Below are 16499 nucleotides of genomic sequence, written 5' to 3' on the forward strand. Positions count from 1 at the left end.
TTTTTAATGATTTTATTACTTTTTTTTTTTATAAGATGATATTCGACAAATTCACTAATTATTAAATAAATAAAAATTAATATGTATTTTGTAAAAAAAAAAAAAAATTAATTTAAATATTTAAAAATATTCTAAAAATAAAAATTAATCCTTGGCAATTTGGGGTGACGCTTGGGTACCCACGTCACCATCGCTGTAGCAACTTATTCGAGACCGAAAAAGAAACAAGGAAAATAATTATTATTATTATAATAAGAGCAAACAGGAGGAGCAAGAAATCAATCCCTAAAACCGCAAGCTTTTCAGTATTCGTTTCTCTAGACTGGAGTTTCTCTCTCACTGCTTCGGAAGCTTTCTGCATCAATGATATTTGGCTTTTCGTCAACTGGTCTATCTATCGTCTTTTCTCCGGGTACGTTTACTGCACCTATTTTGTCTTAATCTCCTTATGGTTACCTAAAACCGTGGAAGATAAAGGAGAATAAAATGGTAAGTTCTCGAATCTCCATTCGTCATCTCGTCTTATGGCCTCAGGTAGCAATTTAGCCTAAATGAAAAGTTATGATTCTGTATTTCGAATTAGTTTACTTTTTTCTGCACATCCAACGAAGCACGATGTTATTAAGCTCGTGCTCTTTTTTCTGTGATTTAATTTATTTTTTTAAATTTATCGTTTGGTGCAGGAGTTGTTCTATCAGTAATTGAATAGTTTGGAGTTATCTATAATAACGAAGCTTGTATGATATTTTATTCTGTGGTTCATTTGGATATTCTCTCTGACAAAGGGAACGCGATTGTTTAAGCTGGAAGACTAGGCTTCTTTATCTTGATAATCATGGTTGAGAGGAAGCTGTATAAAACGAAGTTATGTGTGTTGTACGAAAGAGGTCGTTGTTCACGTCAGAATTGCTCATTTGCACATGGAAATGCTGAGCTCAGGCGATTAATCGATTCCTATCATGGAGGTAATGACTTATTTCTTCAAGATAACGTTTGTAAACTGAAGTAGTGATTAGCTGTTTCTTTCCATTTTTTGCATGGAGTATGTGGATGAAAGCCGTGTATGCATAGAGTTAGAACCCAAGTCCTTCCAATCAGAAACATAGACTTCTCTGCCACCTAGCAGATGCCAAATGGTTAATAAGCATTGGGTTAAATCCAAATGGGAATTTGTAAAATTTTTACATATATACCTCTTGGCTTGTGAGGCTTGATGGTGCCCTAGTGTGCAAATTTATGTTGAAAGTGTATATTTGTTGTGGTTTTGTTGTCCTTTGGCAATCATGAGTAATTGGGATTGACAAGAGCAAAACCATGCAAAATGGTGTCAACCTGGAATTTTTCGATGATGATGAGCTGCTAGTGTAGTTCTGCTGCCTTAATGATATTTTTTTTTTGTAGTGAATTTGTTTACAACCGTTGGTAGGTTGAGGTTTTAATTTCCCTCTTGCAGTTACATTTTGGTTGCAAATTCTCTGTGGCTTGTTATCTGTATCTAACTTAAGATAATTGTGTGAGAAACATACTAATCCATAGAAAATGCACAAGTAATTTCTGCCATGTATTGCATTTCAATGCTTTGTTGCTAAATGCATTTCATGCAGAAAGCTTACACAGGAGAACCCTGCAATCTAAAAGTTACAAAACTCGTCAGTTCCTGACTTGTGTTCCTTTTGCATTTACTTGGTTGTGTCAGAAACTGTGAGTTAATATGTGGATCTTGTCATTCCACTAAATCATATGGTGCCTATATTTGTTCTATTACCATACTTGAAGTGCTCACGGCTATGGAATGTGGACCATTTCAATGATTGAAACTTACAGACATTGGTTGATTTTATGCTACCTTGAACTAAAGGGCATGGTACTTCTGATGACTGATGTTTTTAAATTCTGATGATTGATATGTATGTGAGCGGAATGATAATATTGTGACCTTGAGATTGGATTTCAATCAGAAGTCTTGAGAACACTTGCATTGTTAAGCAATAAGGCTGTTGCATTAATACATGAACTATCAACTAACAGGTTAGTATTGTTTTACTTCAGAATGGATTCTTGGTTTGTCATAATGCTCTCACGAAACAGCAGTATTTATGATGGATCTGTTCTAAGTTTTTGTTGGATATTTATTTATCCATGAATTGGGATCACAAGCCTATTTGCTGAAACAATCAAATGTCATTTATAGTAAGTTCCGCAGTTTGTATGTTTGTGGAGCATGTGGTAAGAGCTTCATTTACATCTCCTTCAATTACATCAAAAGGGGATTTCTTGGATGGAGAAAGAATGCAGTTTTTATGGGATTGTCTGAAGAATCAAAATCCCTTGCATGTGGATGGATATTAATTCTATCATTATATGGCCCTGGGAAGAAAATGGTACTATCCAGATTACATTGTATTTCTTGTTGCTCAACACGAACGTGGAGATCTATCAAGTATTATATACCCAATTCATCTTTGATATACGACGGGTTATATCAATCATATAAGCTCAAATGTGGATTTTCTGTTTCTATTCATTAGACGAGAGCTCTAGTTTTTGTGATCCCTTTGGAACTGGCAAGTAAGCACCATTACTGTTTGCTATTATGTTACTCATGCTGTTCCATGCCTTTTACATGCCGAGCTGTCTTATTTGTTTCTTCCCATCAATGCAAAAGCTTTTCTTTTACTTAATATCATGGGTATTCTTATTTGAAATGGAGATTGGTAGTAATTCTCATCTGGTTGTACTGGAACTCTTATCTTTTTCATTGCAGGTAGGTGGGAGAGTCGAGGTAATGACTTGAGGGATAAGCTTGACCGAAGGCTATCCCATGATCGAAGGTTCTCTCCTGGAAGAGATTCAAGAGGTCGACCAACGTTTAGTGGTAGAAATTACTGCTTAAAATCATCTACTTCTTCTTGTGGCAGTCTAATCTCTCTCTCACATCCCCCTATTTGTTTTGCATCTTAATATTTCTTCATTATTGATTCTATTTGCCTCTTTAATCCCCTCATTTCTTTCATCACTTCCGTAACTGTCTTGACTTTCTATTCTTTTTGGCTGCTAACCATTTCTTCTTAGTTTTCCTCTTGTTGTTCTTATGTTCTGTTGAAATTTATAATTGCAGGATATAGCCCTCCGAAGTCTTTCGAGAAGAAGAGGTAATTAAAATTCTTTGATAAGTTTTACAATGTCTTCATTATGTATTTGACTTCAAAGTTTCTTTTAGGTTTTGCCTTCATTCATTTTGGGATATGTAGACAATTCTTATGCCATAGAATCAACTTTTTGTTCTCTCTTTTCTATTTTATGTTGGTCCCCAAACTGAAAAATGGAGATCTCCAGAGGCAAATCTAAATAGTAAGAAATAAATGGCCATGGCATAACATTACAACAAAGTGGGCATTTCTTAATGCATTTTAAGATGGAACGAGAAAGAATGCAGAATGGAGAAACAAAATTCTCTCTTGGAATTTATAGCATGCAGGTTGTCATTGAGGTTAATGCTGTGGGAAGGTTTTGGAATAGGTTGTTCTCCGTGTTTGGCATTTTATGCTGTATCCTCCTGACTTGATATCTTTATCTCTGCTTTTTTGCATGGTTTTGGGTGGAGTGAGGAGCATATGGTGATATGAAGGGGCATACCTATGTACAATAAGTAGCATTAGAACTACTGGGATGATTTAGAAATAGAAGAAATTTAGGTGAGAAAACTAGAAGTACACCTAAGGAAATTGGAGATCAAAGAGAAGAAGTATTGTGAGAATTTGGATGAAATAGGTTAGATAGAATGGTAACTAGAGAATGAACACAGAGATAATTGTTAATACAACTCTAACAAAAGAAATTCTCATTTCATCATCCTCTAATTGTCTAATCATAACTTCTTTTATTTGGGATACTGAAGTAATGAAAGAGGAAATGGGAAGTTTCTAATTCTTAATAAATTTAATATCTAAATAATAGTATTGATTATCAAAAACTTCTCTAATAGTAAATTATTTCCAAATTTACAAGTCTGCATTATTCTCTCTATAATATCGTTAAATATTTTATTTTGCCCCACTTTTTTATGCGTAATAGTAGCAAGTTTTTTTCTATCTGTTTTTGACTTTATTACGCATGTATATTTGGCTGAAAATATGTACTTATTTCGTGACAGAGATAGAGAACACAAGGAGAGACAAAAGCTGGGTTCTCAAAGTGATTATCCTGGAAGTTTGATAGGCACAAACAGACCTGAAGATCATGCTGAAGAAGGAAAAGATACAACTTCTAATTCCCAAAATATTCTTGAGGAGCAGGTTCAAAGATTTTGTTTAATATTCCTACTTCATTGTTCCATTTTGAATAATCTAATATAGAAAGCCTGTCATTTCAGGTAGTAAGAATTGTGGGAATTTTTCCTTTATGCCCATAATGGCAACTCACTCATACCAAAAATTTATGGGGAACTACTTTTTCTATCAAAAAAAGAAAAAAAAAGATTTATGAGGAACAAAATAAGCTTGGTCACTTGATTTTTTGATCATGACTTTTTATAGAAGGAAAATGTTAACCAAACTTGGGGCTGGCAGTAGTAATTTATTAAGGCAAGTTATAAAAGAGTTTTTGAGATTTAGGTATAACTGTAAGTTAGTTTATGAGTTTAGAGAATTGTTTACTCAGCTCTTGGTTGATAAATCATTGTTTCATCTCATGATAGTGCATTTAACTCTGCCTGGACAAATATTAGCAGGTCATACTAGTAAATCATACATATCTTGTTATGAGGGTACTAAAATTACGTATAACAATCACATGCTAAGTAGTCATCTCTGTTGTATTTTGGAATGGCTCAAGAATGCACATTATGTACCCATAAGTTTATCTTCCTCTCGTATTCTCTAATTGCTACTTTTTGGAACTGTGTTCAGATAAAAGAAGTTGAGTTGGACGTTGACATGCTTGATCGCCGCAAACTTCAGTTAGGGGTTAGTTACTCCTTTTAGCTCCAAATTTTGTTGTTCAGATCTTCTGCTCTCTGTTTGATTCCTAGTCCTCTTATACAATTTCATGCATTTTTGGTTGGTGGAAGACGAAATTTGGATACACTTAATTGAATTTTTATTTTGCTTCTAAATTATGGTAGTTTAACTTAGTTATTTCTAGTTAAATTATTCTTGTCATTTGAGTGTAGCACAGTTTTTAGTTACGTGGTATTCTTGCAAGTATGGTTTTTCCTTCCTCTATCTAAAAGGAAAACCCTGGTTGTGGTATGTTCTTCATTAGTAAACATTTTGTAAGATGTAGTTTTTCAATAATGAAAATTCCACAGGTGGCTCTATGGAGTAGGCTCCATCACTTCACCATAGTAAAGACTTTTTTTCTCTCACTTTCGCTTAAATCTGTTATGCTTTGTCGATATTTTCTTTATGTTCATATCTTCTCGATTGGACCAGGCTTCGCCAAAGCAACACCACCAACTAATCTGACATACTGCTCGAAATTAATGCAATAAAAGTAGAAGTACTTTTAAATTTTATGTTAATAGTGCCACTTTATTTTTTTGAGCCAGTAGCTACTGAACGCAGAGAGAACACAACTTAATGAAGACTTTTATCTATATATTATGCATAGTTAACAGCAGTCAGACTTTTTCAGAGACATCCATTTTTATCATTTTTTGAGTGTCTTTTTCTTTTGAAAAAGAAATAGCGAAACACAAATGTAATTTCTAAGTAAACTTAAAGGAGGTTTCTAACCAAACATCGGCATAAGTTCCTTTTTTTTTTAAGCTCCAGATTGTAGGGTTGCAGAAAAACTGATTATAATGGTTGATGCGATGATCCATGTTTACGAGTCTTTTGTCCTTCTGCATCATTTTGTTTCCATCTTACATGCATGTATTATTTTCCTTTGTGTGTTTAAGCAAAAAAATTTATTCTTTGTTCTACAAAAAAGAGAAAAAATAACAATAATTAGTTTATGCTTGATGGCTGATGCATATCTTTACAAAGATTGATATTGAAGAGAAGGTTCAAGAAGCAGACAGCCTTACTTCTAGGATCAATGAACTTGAGGCCCAATTAGACAAGGAGAAAGAGGAATATAATAGGTAAGTTTTGAGGATACTAGGCTTCATTTACTCTTCTCTTTCCTTCTTATGTTTAAAAAAGAAGGCATAAAAGGCATATTTCATGCATATTTATTAATAGGTATTTTATTTCATGGAACTCTTCCTTTTGGCAATATGATCTCTCCTAACCACTTTGCTTGGCTATTACCATATCAGGATTAGTTCAAAAATCAAGAAATTTGTCAAGGTACATAATCGTTTATCGTGGGTACAAGACGAACTAAAGAGGTAATGTTCTTTTTTACATTTCTATATGAGTTTTCCAAGGAGCTGGTAAATTCAACTTCTAATTTATATTATCTAAATACATAGGTCACAAGCTCGCCTTAAGAAGATGGGAGATCAGCTTCTCTCAGATGTTACTAGAACTGAAGGCAATGAAGAGGACTTGAGCATCAATATTGTGAGTGATGCGGAAACAGGTTATCATGTATTCAGTCCCCGTAGTGAGAGACTGAATTATTCTTCACGGAGCAAGAAAAGATTGCATTCTGACCGAGATGCTGCTAAAGAATCTATTGCAGATGGTACTTTAATTGATATTCCTGTGCATTAAACATGTGGCTGCTGTAATCTCTTATACAGATTTAAGTTCAGCTAACTTGAGCAAACTTATAATCTCGAGGTAGGTTGGTCTTTGTCCTTTTCTTTTTGATTGGTAGAATGGGAGTGAGAGGGCTGGAGGTGAGGGGGGACTGATCATTCTTTAGAATGATAATCCTAATTACATATCTTGAGCAATGTTGAAGGTAAAATTAGTATCAGGCATTGAAACAGGCTTTTATATTCCCATGTTATTGCAGATAAAATTTTGGGATTACTTGAGCTTCTAAGCATAAATTCCCTTTCAACTTGATCTTACCCGTTTCCTTATCTTGTCATCGGGTATCAAATAAGATAGCAAATGGTGTTTCGAAGTCTACTTGATATGACTTTTCCTGCTTGTGCCTTGTTTTTTTTTAAATAGAAGTAAGAGTAGTATTAATATTCCTGCTTGTGCCTATGAATATGCGGCACATGCCTGTCTACTATAATGCTTATAAACTGCATACCTAATTTTTTCTAAATAGAAGTAAGAGTAGCATTAATATTCCTGCTTGTGCCTATGAATATGCTGCACATGCCTGTCTACTATAATGCTTATAAACTGCATAAACAAGATGATAGAACTATGCCAATATTGAGGTTAATAGTCTTCCAGCCTGATTTTTACAGTTTTTCTATCTATGGAAGTGATATCTTGGAGTTGATTTTGGTGCTTGTGCGTGTCTTGCTAACTGTTAACAGATTAGATGTGCCTGGCATAGCACTGTTGTTCTCTTTCCTAATCAAGTTACAAACTTGACTGAACTTGAACATGCTATGCAAACTGCCATATTAGCTTTAGTTAACACTTAAATTAGGTGGGGAAGCAATCTGAAAATGTCATCGATATGCAATCTCATTTCTGTGGAAGGAAAACAGAGAATTTTGGTCCCTTGTGAGCTTCTACTTTATCTGTTTTATAGTATTTTTTTTATTTTGCTATTGGTCGCACAGAATGCTGATTTTGTAACTTTTTGCCTCTAGCTATTGGTGTATCTATTCTTCTGTGGCATTTTGTTTTATGTCATCGGCTGCATGGAATACTATTGTGTAACTCTTTACCACTAGCTATTGTGCATGTCGGGTCTTGCATTTCATCTTAAGCTTATGTTACATGTTTCCATAATAATGTTGCAGAATTCCGGAGTGTCATTACTCTTTGTCTCTAGCTATTGGTGCAAGCCAGGTCTTGCATTTCATCTCAGCTTATGTAGCATATTCCCATAATCATGCTACAGATGAATTCTTGGTATTAGGAGATGAAAGTAGACAGTTGTTGGTTCTCCGGCTGTTTTTATGTAATTATGTCAGTTAACAGTTTTTGTGAAGTTCAATTAGCTTTAAAAATATGGTTGTATATGTGGCATATGTTTCTGTGTTTAATATGTTTTGAAATTTTTTATTAGAGTATGGAGAAGACCGAGCTGATACTGTTAGATTTAAGAAACTTTCTCGGTGGAGTATGCAGCCTGTTCAGTCCAATTTTGGAAAGGAAATCTCGGTAGTTAATAATGGACATGCTAATGATGATGAGGCCTTAGCTAAGGGAGGCAAGCTAAGAAGAGGAAAGAATGGCTCCTCTGGCATCATTTCTGCAGATAAGGTACTTATTTTTAGTGGCGAGTTTGTCTCCCTACCATGCAATGGAGACTCAAATGCCATTGTTTCTTTTACTCCATGCGCAGGCATGCGAAAGTTCCATTAACTTCCGGATGCTGAATGATCACTAAGTAAACATTTTTTAAGTTGTGAAGACATTTCAAGTTACAATAGTAGATTGAACTAGTAATTTTATAGCAACCCAATCCTCTTGAGTTATTGTCATCCACATACGATAAAGTCCTGGTAGTACTATAATGCAGATTTTTAATTAATTTACATATCTTTGGTGATAATTAAGAGAAGTAATTCACGGGCATCTCAGAAAATGGTCTTGTGGAGATTTGATGTCTTGGGTCCTGGGTCCTGGGTCTGATATGCCTGCTGTGTTTTATTGGACACAGTTTAATTCTACTTTTAATTGGAGACCATAAGGAAACTTCAGGCCCTTCTATATTTATTGTGCAGTTGAAAGTTTCTGGTTCAGGGCATCTATTGCCAGCAACAAGCATGGCTGCCCATGCAATTGATGAGGTAGTTGAAATTGAAGAGAAGATAGAGGTAGTTGAAATGGATGCGACAGAACCTGAGGGAGGAGCTACCTATGAGTCAAAAGGCTTTCCATTTTCAATTCCTCCACCACTGCCTTGGGTTTCCATTAATACTTATTCACAGGTTAGTCCATTTTCTAGAGCATGGCTTTTTTATTTGGTGGTTATTGTCAATTTTTTATTTTTTTTAGTACTTGGAAATCGTGCATAACAATTGTGATTTAAGAAAAAACATCATAGTTCCTAAGAAATCCTCACAGGCAAGCATCTAATATGGACAGTTATTTACTTTGCAGTTTGAAGGTGATGATGAGAATGTAGACGTGGATGGTCTTGAAGAGCAGGTGGATGTGGACATAATTTAATGTAGAAAATGATATGACTATGGAATATCTGATTAGGGCCCTGTTTGCTATTTTAATTTGAATGAGCGTATCAAGTTGACAGTGAATTTTGTGTATATGTTGGGCTATGCATGTTTTTCTCTCAGCTTGCAATGGGTTCCTGAGCCTATCCATTTATCAGAAGCTTAGCAAAAGAGCACTCTTTGACCAACACTCCGCTCCCTATTATGGTGTACAGGCAGCGGGTATAAGAATCAAAATCTTACATCCATATAGGCCCAGAGTCTTTTTCGAGTTTTTTGAATGCAATGCAGCTCAAATAATTTTGTTTGAGTTGAGCAATTGGATGTCTGATGATTTGATAGGAGCTATGATTATCCATTAGTCACATATCTTTGCAGGGTTGAGGTCGCACCTGTTCCATTTTAGATAAGATTACCAATACTAGTCTTGGAAAACCAATAGTTACACTTCTTCAAAAAATGATCCTGTCCTAGGTTCTGCCTGAATAATCAATCGCATTGGCATGGTGAAGTAGAAGAGATTGTTAGTTGAATGGAAGTTCAATTGCAGGGTGCAGCACTTCCCAAAGGGCGTCTACTGATTGTACATAATCATGGACAGGAACACTTTTCCAAGGACCATATTCAATTATGATGGAACTCCATTCTATTCAATTGAATTTGGATTTTGGTAGGTTCAGTCCTGCGATGAATTTAAACTGTCTCGTCTCACTTTCTCAACTTAGATATCTAAGTTACTGAATTGAAAAATTTTATGTGAAAATTTTGGTCAGTTTTTGTGCATTTATTAAATGGAGTTCCTCTGAAAAGCTGATTGGTGAACTTGTCTTTATAGGGTTATGGAGACCAATTTGCACTTACAGATGCAGTTATTCCGCGGTCTGTAATTTTTCGAAATGTTAATAGTAATAACCTTACAATCAAATAATGAATGAAATTACCTAAGGAAATTGTCCAATCTTTAGGCTAGGAAAATAAAACTTAAAAAAACACATGATAAAAATTCCATTCATAGTATTTTAACAAAAAAAATTATGGTAAGTTAGTAAGATAGGATTTGAATTTTGCGTTATTTCCATGAAAAAGAAGGGAAATAACCATAATACAACATGCAGATAGTTTCCCAGTATAGTCTGCTATCTACAGAAACGCTTTTATGTTTGTTGTGGATGCCCCAAAAATGATAGTTTTAACCTCTCCATTCTCCACTGTCAAACTATAACTAACATTGCTTCTACTGAAAATTTATTTTTGATTTATACGTTTTTTAATATACATAATTTACTATATCTGAATTGTCGGTCTCTCACATTGAATCTCCTAATATTAATTTCTTAGTTGAAAATGAATTTCCATCCTACACAAAAATTTAGTGTAGAGATAGAAATAACTCAAACAAAAACTTTTTTCTCTTTATGCATATTAAAATAAATATGACCTTAATTAGGAATTGAACTGAAAAAAACCAAACACAACTGATTTTGGATATACTCTTGAGGTAAATGTGGATGTAGTAGAATAACTACATAAGCAAATCGAGAGGATTAAAATTTCAAAACCAGACAAGCGCTAAAATGTTGACTTGATTCTGAGCATGACAACATATGAAACTCTACCCTAACAAATATCCAGTAGACAAAGGAAAAACTCAACCATCTTGGTGAAACTTGAGTCCCTTTTTACTCCTTCCCTCTTGTTCCAGGTAGAACTTAATCAGTTAATCTATCTTAAACGTTAATTCCGGCTCTCTTCCAAGCACTTGGCACATACGCACTTGAAACCATAGTCTGCAAGGGATGCTTGCCTCTCTTCAAATGTCAGGTCCTCGTCTATATATGAAATGGTGATCTGAAAAATGAAAATTAACTCTTGCATGATATGATTATAACTCTTCAAAGATTTGACAAACATGACTAAACCCTTGTATGACTGTATGTTCATATATATTTTTTTTCTTCATAAATATAATTATCACAAGTAATTAGTAACTAGTGACATGTGAAAATAGTATTTTGTTGGAGGATTTAGTTAGGTTATGTCAGGAATATATTAAAAAATTTTGTGGAATTAATTTGAGAGTCAATACTTTGTCAAAATTGTATCTGAAAATCATAAAAATTTAAGTTAGAAATTTCATTTAGAAATGAAACTATGTATTCCAACTTCTATCAAAATACTTCAAATTTCCTAATAGAATTATGAATATACAAATCAGATATAGTGTATATTTTTCAAATGAATTTCCACAAATTCTGCATTTGTTCCAAAAATAATCTTAATCAATAAGTTAAGATTGGATATGCCACATGCTGAGAAAATTACCTCTTCTCCCTTGCAAATCATTCTCATAGCAATGATTGTTGCTTGACCATCTCTGTCCTGCAAATGAAGATCAAATAAAAGCATGTTTTACATTCAATCTTCAACTAGATACTTATGCCACGTGAATGAAAAAATCTCACATTGGATGAAGTAGGGTGAAAATGAAATAAACTCATTAAAGGTAACAAACAGCATCTGTAATTTGCATGCACTTGTATTTTCTCATACCTCCTCTCTTTTGAATGCTTTGGCATTAGGGCAGCACGAATGGTTCATGCAACTCTGCAGAGGAAAGAATGCAGTGCCTAATTGAACCCCAAAATGATCCCAGCATCACAAAGCAGAAAGAAAGTTCAATCAGATCCATGGGTTAATCTGAAAACTTTGGGCAATTTCATTGTGGAAGAAAGAGTAAACAGCGAAAAAGATGCAGAAATTTAGCAAAACATGAGGAGAAGAGGAAGTTTCGGTTGTATGTACTACATAAGAACAAGATGATTAGGGAACATCGTTGGGCTTTGAGAAAATGAATAGACAACCTTATTGTCCAATTACAAGAAACAAGGAGATCAGGAAAGTGTTGTAAAATAAAAAAATTTACAAAGGTTGTATGTGGTTAGGAAAATATGCTGGGGTCTTGAGATGTCACTGATCCATACAAGTCACAGGTTAAAAATGGTAACTTTTATTTAAATCAGAACGACTTGATAAAATTGATTCAAAAGGCAAAATAGCATGATCATTATGTATGGCTATCACAAAATCTAAGACTTCCACAAAAATGTCAGTCATAATACTATGTCGAAACTCTGAGTTTCCTTAAAAACAAAAAGCCTGAGGGCTATTTTGACAGGTTCAAAGCAGACAACATTGAGCCTGAAATTTCAGATGACCAAAGGCCTCCAAATGACAGGAGGCTCCAAGGAAGCTTCACAATTGCAGTGAGAAAGCTGACAGAAGGATAGAACTGAGGTCATTTTGGCACATAACAAGCTCATAAGAGCTGTTTTGTGAATCCTCACATGCCCCACCACTTAATATTCTATGAGTCAACTAAAACCTGCATGATACTTGTAGGCTGTAGCTCAAGTTTGATTAAGCCCCAAATAAACCAAAAGAAAAAGTTTTGGCTCCACACCTGGGTTTCTTAAGATAGCAATGAATTAAACTGTCTTTATAATTCAGTATTAAGAAGCAAATGGCAGAATATACAGAAATTTTTGCACGTAAAAATGCAAAGTTTAGTACAATGGATTGATCAGCATAAACTGGAAAATTGCCTCAAAGCATACCTTGGCAACAAACTGAATAGTCATCACCAAGAGCATCCAGAAGTTGTCGTGTGATTGCCTCGGCTTCTTTCTGAGATAATAAGTAACAGAGCAGGGCATCAGAAGGTTCTATTATGGAGGGGGAAAAAAGAAGCATCAAGGGCCCGTGCTCTAACCTTCTTACTGGTTTGAAGGTCATCAATATACAAAAAGTAATCCTCCACAGGTGATGCAACAACCAAATCTCTGTCATAAACAAAATTTCAGATTTGCGAATAGATAGTCAAGATTAACCAGGAACTAGAAGCCTCAAATAAATTGCAACGACTTACAGATTATTCAGCTCAAACATGCCAATAATATGCCCATATATTTCAAGGGAAAATACTTGTTAGTGTCAAGGAGTTCTATGTTTGAGCAATAGGAATAGTACAAGCAATATTTTACAGCAAAGAAGAATTTTCCACAAGATCTACACCTTAGAAAGGATACATGGCTCACATCCCTTGTCAAAAATAGCTTCCTTAAGGAGCTGCAGTGACTGAGAATTCACAACTGATTGTCAGGTTAAAGGAACTTTCATGTTGAGGAAAAGTAGTCAAAAAGAAGAGGGCAAAAGCAAAACACATACTGACTATTGGAATTATGGAACATGAAAACGATGTTACTAACATGTAGACAGATTTTTTCCCTGTAACCCACTTTTGATCATCAAATTGATTGTTTCCTTTAGTAAACGAAAGCCAATATCCATGTAATCTACCAATTAAGTCTCGAGTTAGGTTCAGTCCTTTCCAGTTCCATCAATTAGATTATCATCTGCCTATCTAATATAATCTGCACCTCAGTTAGCAGACACTTAATAATTGGTGAGAGCAATCATATCAAGACCAAACAAATCTGTTCTGCTACTAGAAACATAACGTGTCTTCCTAGAATAAACCGGGAAAGAGGCTATAAATGCAGATAAGATACAGGACTAGATTGTAGCCTGATAATTTTTGCTAAAATGCAAGCATTATGAAGATACCTGGTTGAAACTGCCTTTCAACCTGGCATTTTTTCACACCCATGCCTCTAAAATGAAGCCTTACCTTGAATGCAAGCTCCCTTATTTCCATCCTAAATGCAACTTCATCAGAAGGTTCAACATCATCTGGCAACGCAATGCAGTCCCACCACCTAAGAGTAACAAGAGAGCAGTATTAAGTATTATGTGACATTGGGAGCACAGCCTGCAATAGAATATAGGCAAACAGGAAAAACACCTTAAAACATACCTCCCAATTATCTACCAATGCAATCACAATGCTCATATCCAGTAAAGTGCAATGTGATGTTACATTTTGATGTTTAGAAACCATTTGGTTAATACATGCTATACATCTGCATACTAGGTCATTGTATTTCCTAAAGACTTCATACTTACAAAATGGATAAAACTGATAAATAATCACCTTCTCTTGTATCCAACTGAAATTGGCTTCCATGCCTCTAAAAGTAAAGACAGATTGGGACTTTCCAAAAAATACTGTATATTGCCCTTCCCTTGTTCCTTCAGATGATCCGCTTTTAGTTTTCTGTATCTTAAAATGGTAAAAGAAATTGCCTGTAGATGACAAGCAAAATAAGGATGTAAATTTCTTATTCGTCCATCAAGCTTCCATTAGGTAACATTAAGCATATTGTAGTTATAATAGAACAGACCTTAGCAGCAAGAAGGAAGATATCATTTGTTTCTGGAAAAAGCAAAATAACAAGTAGATGATAAAAGAAAACCTAAAGGAATGTAAGCATAGATAGAACTATTTACTTGGGACAAAAAATTTCATTTGGAAGAATCCAAGACATTAGAGCTTTACCTTTAGCATGTTCTATGAATTTCAAAAGTGCATCTGTTGATAGCGATTGTGACCTTTGTCCGGTGCAAAGAAAAGAATGAGATGATCCCCAATCCAAGTCAGCACATGATTTGCTGAATCACATTGGCAAATTATCACAAGTAAAAATGCATGCTTGCCATAAACAAAGTTTGAGCAACCACACCCTCGAAATAAGTTATGCAATTACCTAACCTTTTAAATACTACTATAAAGGGGTCAAAGAGCCAAGCAAGTACCTTGTCCTGGGTGCTGAATATGATCTTTACCAAAGATTAAGTGGTAATGACTAGTGTCCTAGTTATGTCGTTGGAATGCTAGAGGCTAGTAATTCTCCATTTGGGAGAAATTTAAGGAAAACAATTATATAATGGTAAAAATTAACTAAACTAGAGCCAGTTAATGATTATTCAAGCAGTTTTTCTAACAATAAGGGTGTATGTCTAGTTTATTTCCTCTCTAGTAGTTTAGAAGTAGGAAGGCCAACTTCTTGTATGACATGTATAGATCTAGAAGGAATTTTCTTTAAAAGGCCTTAGCACCCCTAGCAGTAATAGGCTGCCTAAATTTGCTTTCTTATCAGTGTACAAATTGATCCAGTGGAGAAGGAAAAATTCTAAACAAAACAGTAGATTTTGAAAACAAGAACATTTGCCAAGCAAGAAGGTGTTACATTGTTACCTACAGTAGTAAGCCTCTCCACATCCCCCGGAACACTGAATAACTGAAGGCAGAGAAAACTTGTCCGAGTATGGCAACACCAAATCTCCATTCATTAACAATTCAGCCACTCCTTTGGAATGGCTAAATTGTCCAACGGCACATTTTTTCATCTTTTCACTGTATTTCATGTATGAATTGTCTTCTTCGTCAACTGAACCACTACTAAGACAATCTTTCACATTGCGTGAAGAAGAGGTTTCTGTATCACATTCATGATTTGTGGAAACACCTATGTTTTGCAAATAAAGCTTCCGCCCAATTTGTAGTTCTATTGAACCGATAAATTGAAAACAATAGCTACAGACAAAACAGTCAATCTGCAAGTGAAAAAGAAAAGAAAAAGAAAAAAAAAAAAAAAAAAAAAAAAAAGAGGAGAAGGAAACAATAAGAGAAAATAAATATCAAAGGAATGAAAAATAATAGTTGAGGCAAAAGTTGAAGGAAAGAGATAGAGAGGACCTTGTTTGAAGGATGTTGGATACCAACAAGCATTTGGTCTTTCAGGACAAGTTCCCCTTCTTCAAAGTCCATCTCAGCATACACCCCTAAACTTATCAACAAGTTAAGCAAATCATTATATATAACCTATTCATCTCTGGAGAAAAAAGTAGAGCTATCAATATAGTACCCTTTCCGGACTCTGTATTCTCTTTAACTCTAACACCATGGCATTGTCTGGCGGATACAAGCTCATCAAAATACTCCTGAATATGATTAGAGGGGAAAAAGATCAAATTCTGGAGTCAACAGTAAGAGGAATCAAGAAAAACAGTGTTGTAAAAGCTTATTAGAATTTAAATCCTTTTGCTGCAGTTATCTTCGTAATAAAAGTCAAGTTATTTATACTGAAACCGCGAGTGTGCAAACATTTATGTGTGTACATGGAGAGAGGTATAGAGAGATTGCCTGGACTTGAAGAGATGGAGGAGGTTGAAGAAGAGCAGAGATTTCGTTGGCGCACTTCTTGTCGATTGGGCAAACGGAGTCCATTGTTTAGTTTCCGATTGCTGCTTCCCTTTCAACTCTTAAAGCTATAATTATATTATGACTTGTACATTTAAATTATTGGTAGAATTTATTTTAATTAAAATT

At 34.8% G+C, this 16499-nt stretch overlaps 2 protein-coding genes across 4 annotated transcripts; one reads left to right on the top strand and one right to left on the bottom strand.

Annotated features, from left to right (window-relative positions):
• Positions 1-253: 253 nt before the first annotated feature.
• LOC110821593 (Zinc finger C-x8-C-x5-C-x3-H type family protein) lies at positions 254-9333 on the top strand. 2 transcript variants are annotated; one of them, XM_022051485.2, is made up of 12 exons: positions 254-412; positions 684-965; positions 2765-2875; positions 3119-3152; positions 4154-4295; positions 4908-4964; positions 5991-6088; positions 6266-6337; positions 6422-6636; positions 8101-8297; positions 8762-8968; positions 9141-9333. In XM_022051485.2, exons 2-12 carry the CDS (start codon positions 836-838, stop codon positions 9207-9209), a joined length of 1332 nt encoding a protein of 443 aa, XP_021907177.1. In that variant the 5' UTR covers positions 254-412; positions 684-835; the 3' UTR covers positions 9210-9333. The 2 variants fall into 2 exon arrangements, with proteins under 2 accessions (XP_021907177.1, XP_088072092.1); XM_088215966.1 differs by having other exon boundaries at positions 2765-2857.
• Positions 9334-10667: 1334 nt separating this feature from the next.
• On the bottom strand, positions 10668-16468 carry ATXR2 (histone-lysine N-methyltransferase ATXR2). Of its 2 annotated transcripts, XM_088215967.1 has the most exons (15): positions 16314-16468; positions 16036-16111; positions 15867-15952; positions 15366-15724; positions 14667-14779; positions 14512-14543; positions 14262-14413; positions 13899-13986; positions 13297-13345; positions 13137-13191; positions 12981-13050; positions 12826-12895; positions 11762-11838; positions 11534-11590; positions 10668-11059 (listed from the first exon to the last, which is right to left on the bottom strand). In XM_088215967.1, exons 1-15 carry the CDS (start codon positions 16395-16397, stop codon positions 10946-10948), a joined length of 1482 nt encoding a protein of 493 aa, XP_088072093.1. In that variant the 5' UTR covers positions 16398-16468; the 3' UTR covers positions 10668-10945. The 2 variants fall into 2 exon arrangements, with proteins under 2 accessions (XP_088072093.1, XP_088072094.1); XM_088215968.1 differs by lacking the exon at positions 11762-11838.
• Between the last annotated feature and the right edge of the window lie 31 nt (positions 16469-16499).

This window comes from Carica papaya, chromosome 3, assembly GCF_054855325.1.
Source record: "Carica papaya isolate Zhongbai chromosome 3, ASM5485532v1, whole genome shotgun sequence".
NCBI classification, from domain to species: domain Eukaryota; kingdom Viridiplantae; phylum Streptophyta; class Magnoliopsida; order Brassicales; family Caricaceae; genus Carica; species Carica papaya.

Excerpts from the sequence above, each read along its gene's own strand:
- ATXR2 (XM_088215967.1), bottom strand. The coding sequence starts at position 16,397 with ATGGACTCCGTTTGCCCAATCGACAAGAAGTGCGCCAACGAAATCTCT. Across the intron at positions 13,346-13,898 it reads TAAGGGAGCTTGCATTCAAG|TCACTGCAGCTCCTTAAGGA; the intron begins GTAAGGCTTCAT and ends GTGAATTCTCAG. Across the intron at positions 11,839-12,825 it reads CTATTCAGTTTGTTGCCAAG|GCACTGCATTCTTTCCTCTG; the intron begins GTATGCTTTGAG and ends GGGTTCAATTAG.
- LOC110821593 (XM_022051485.2), top strand. The coding sequence starts at position 836 with ATGGTTGAGAGGAAGCTGTATAAAACGAAGTTATGTGTGTTGTACGAA. Across the intron at positions 3,153-4,153 it reads AAGTCTTTCGAGAAGAAGAG|AGATAGAGAACACAAGGAGA; the intron begins GTAATTAAAATT and ends ATTTCGTGACAG. Across the intron at positions 4,965-5,990 it reads GCCGCAAACTTCAGTTAGGG|ATTGATATTGAAGAGAAGGT; the intron begins GTTAGTTACTCC and ends ATCTTTACAAAG.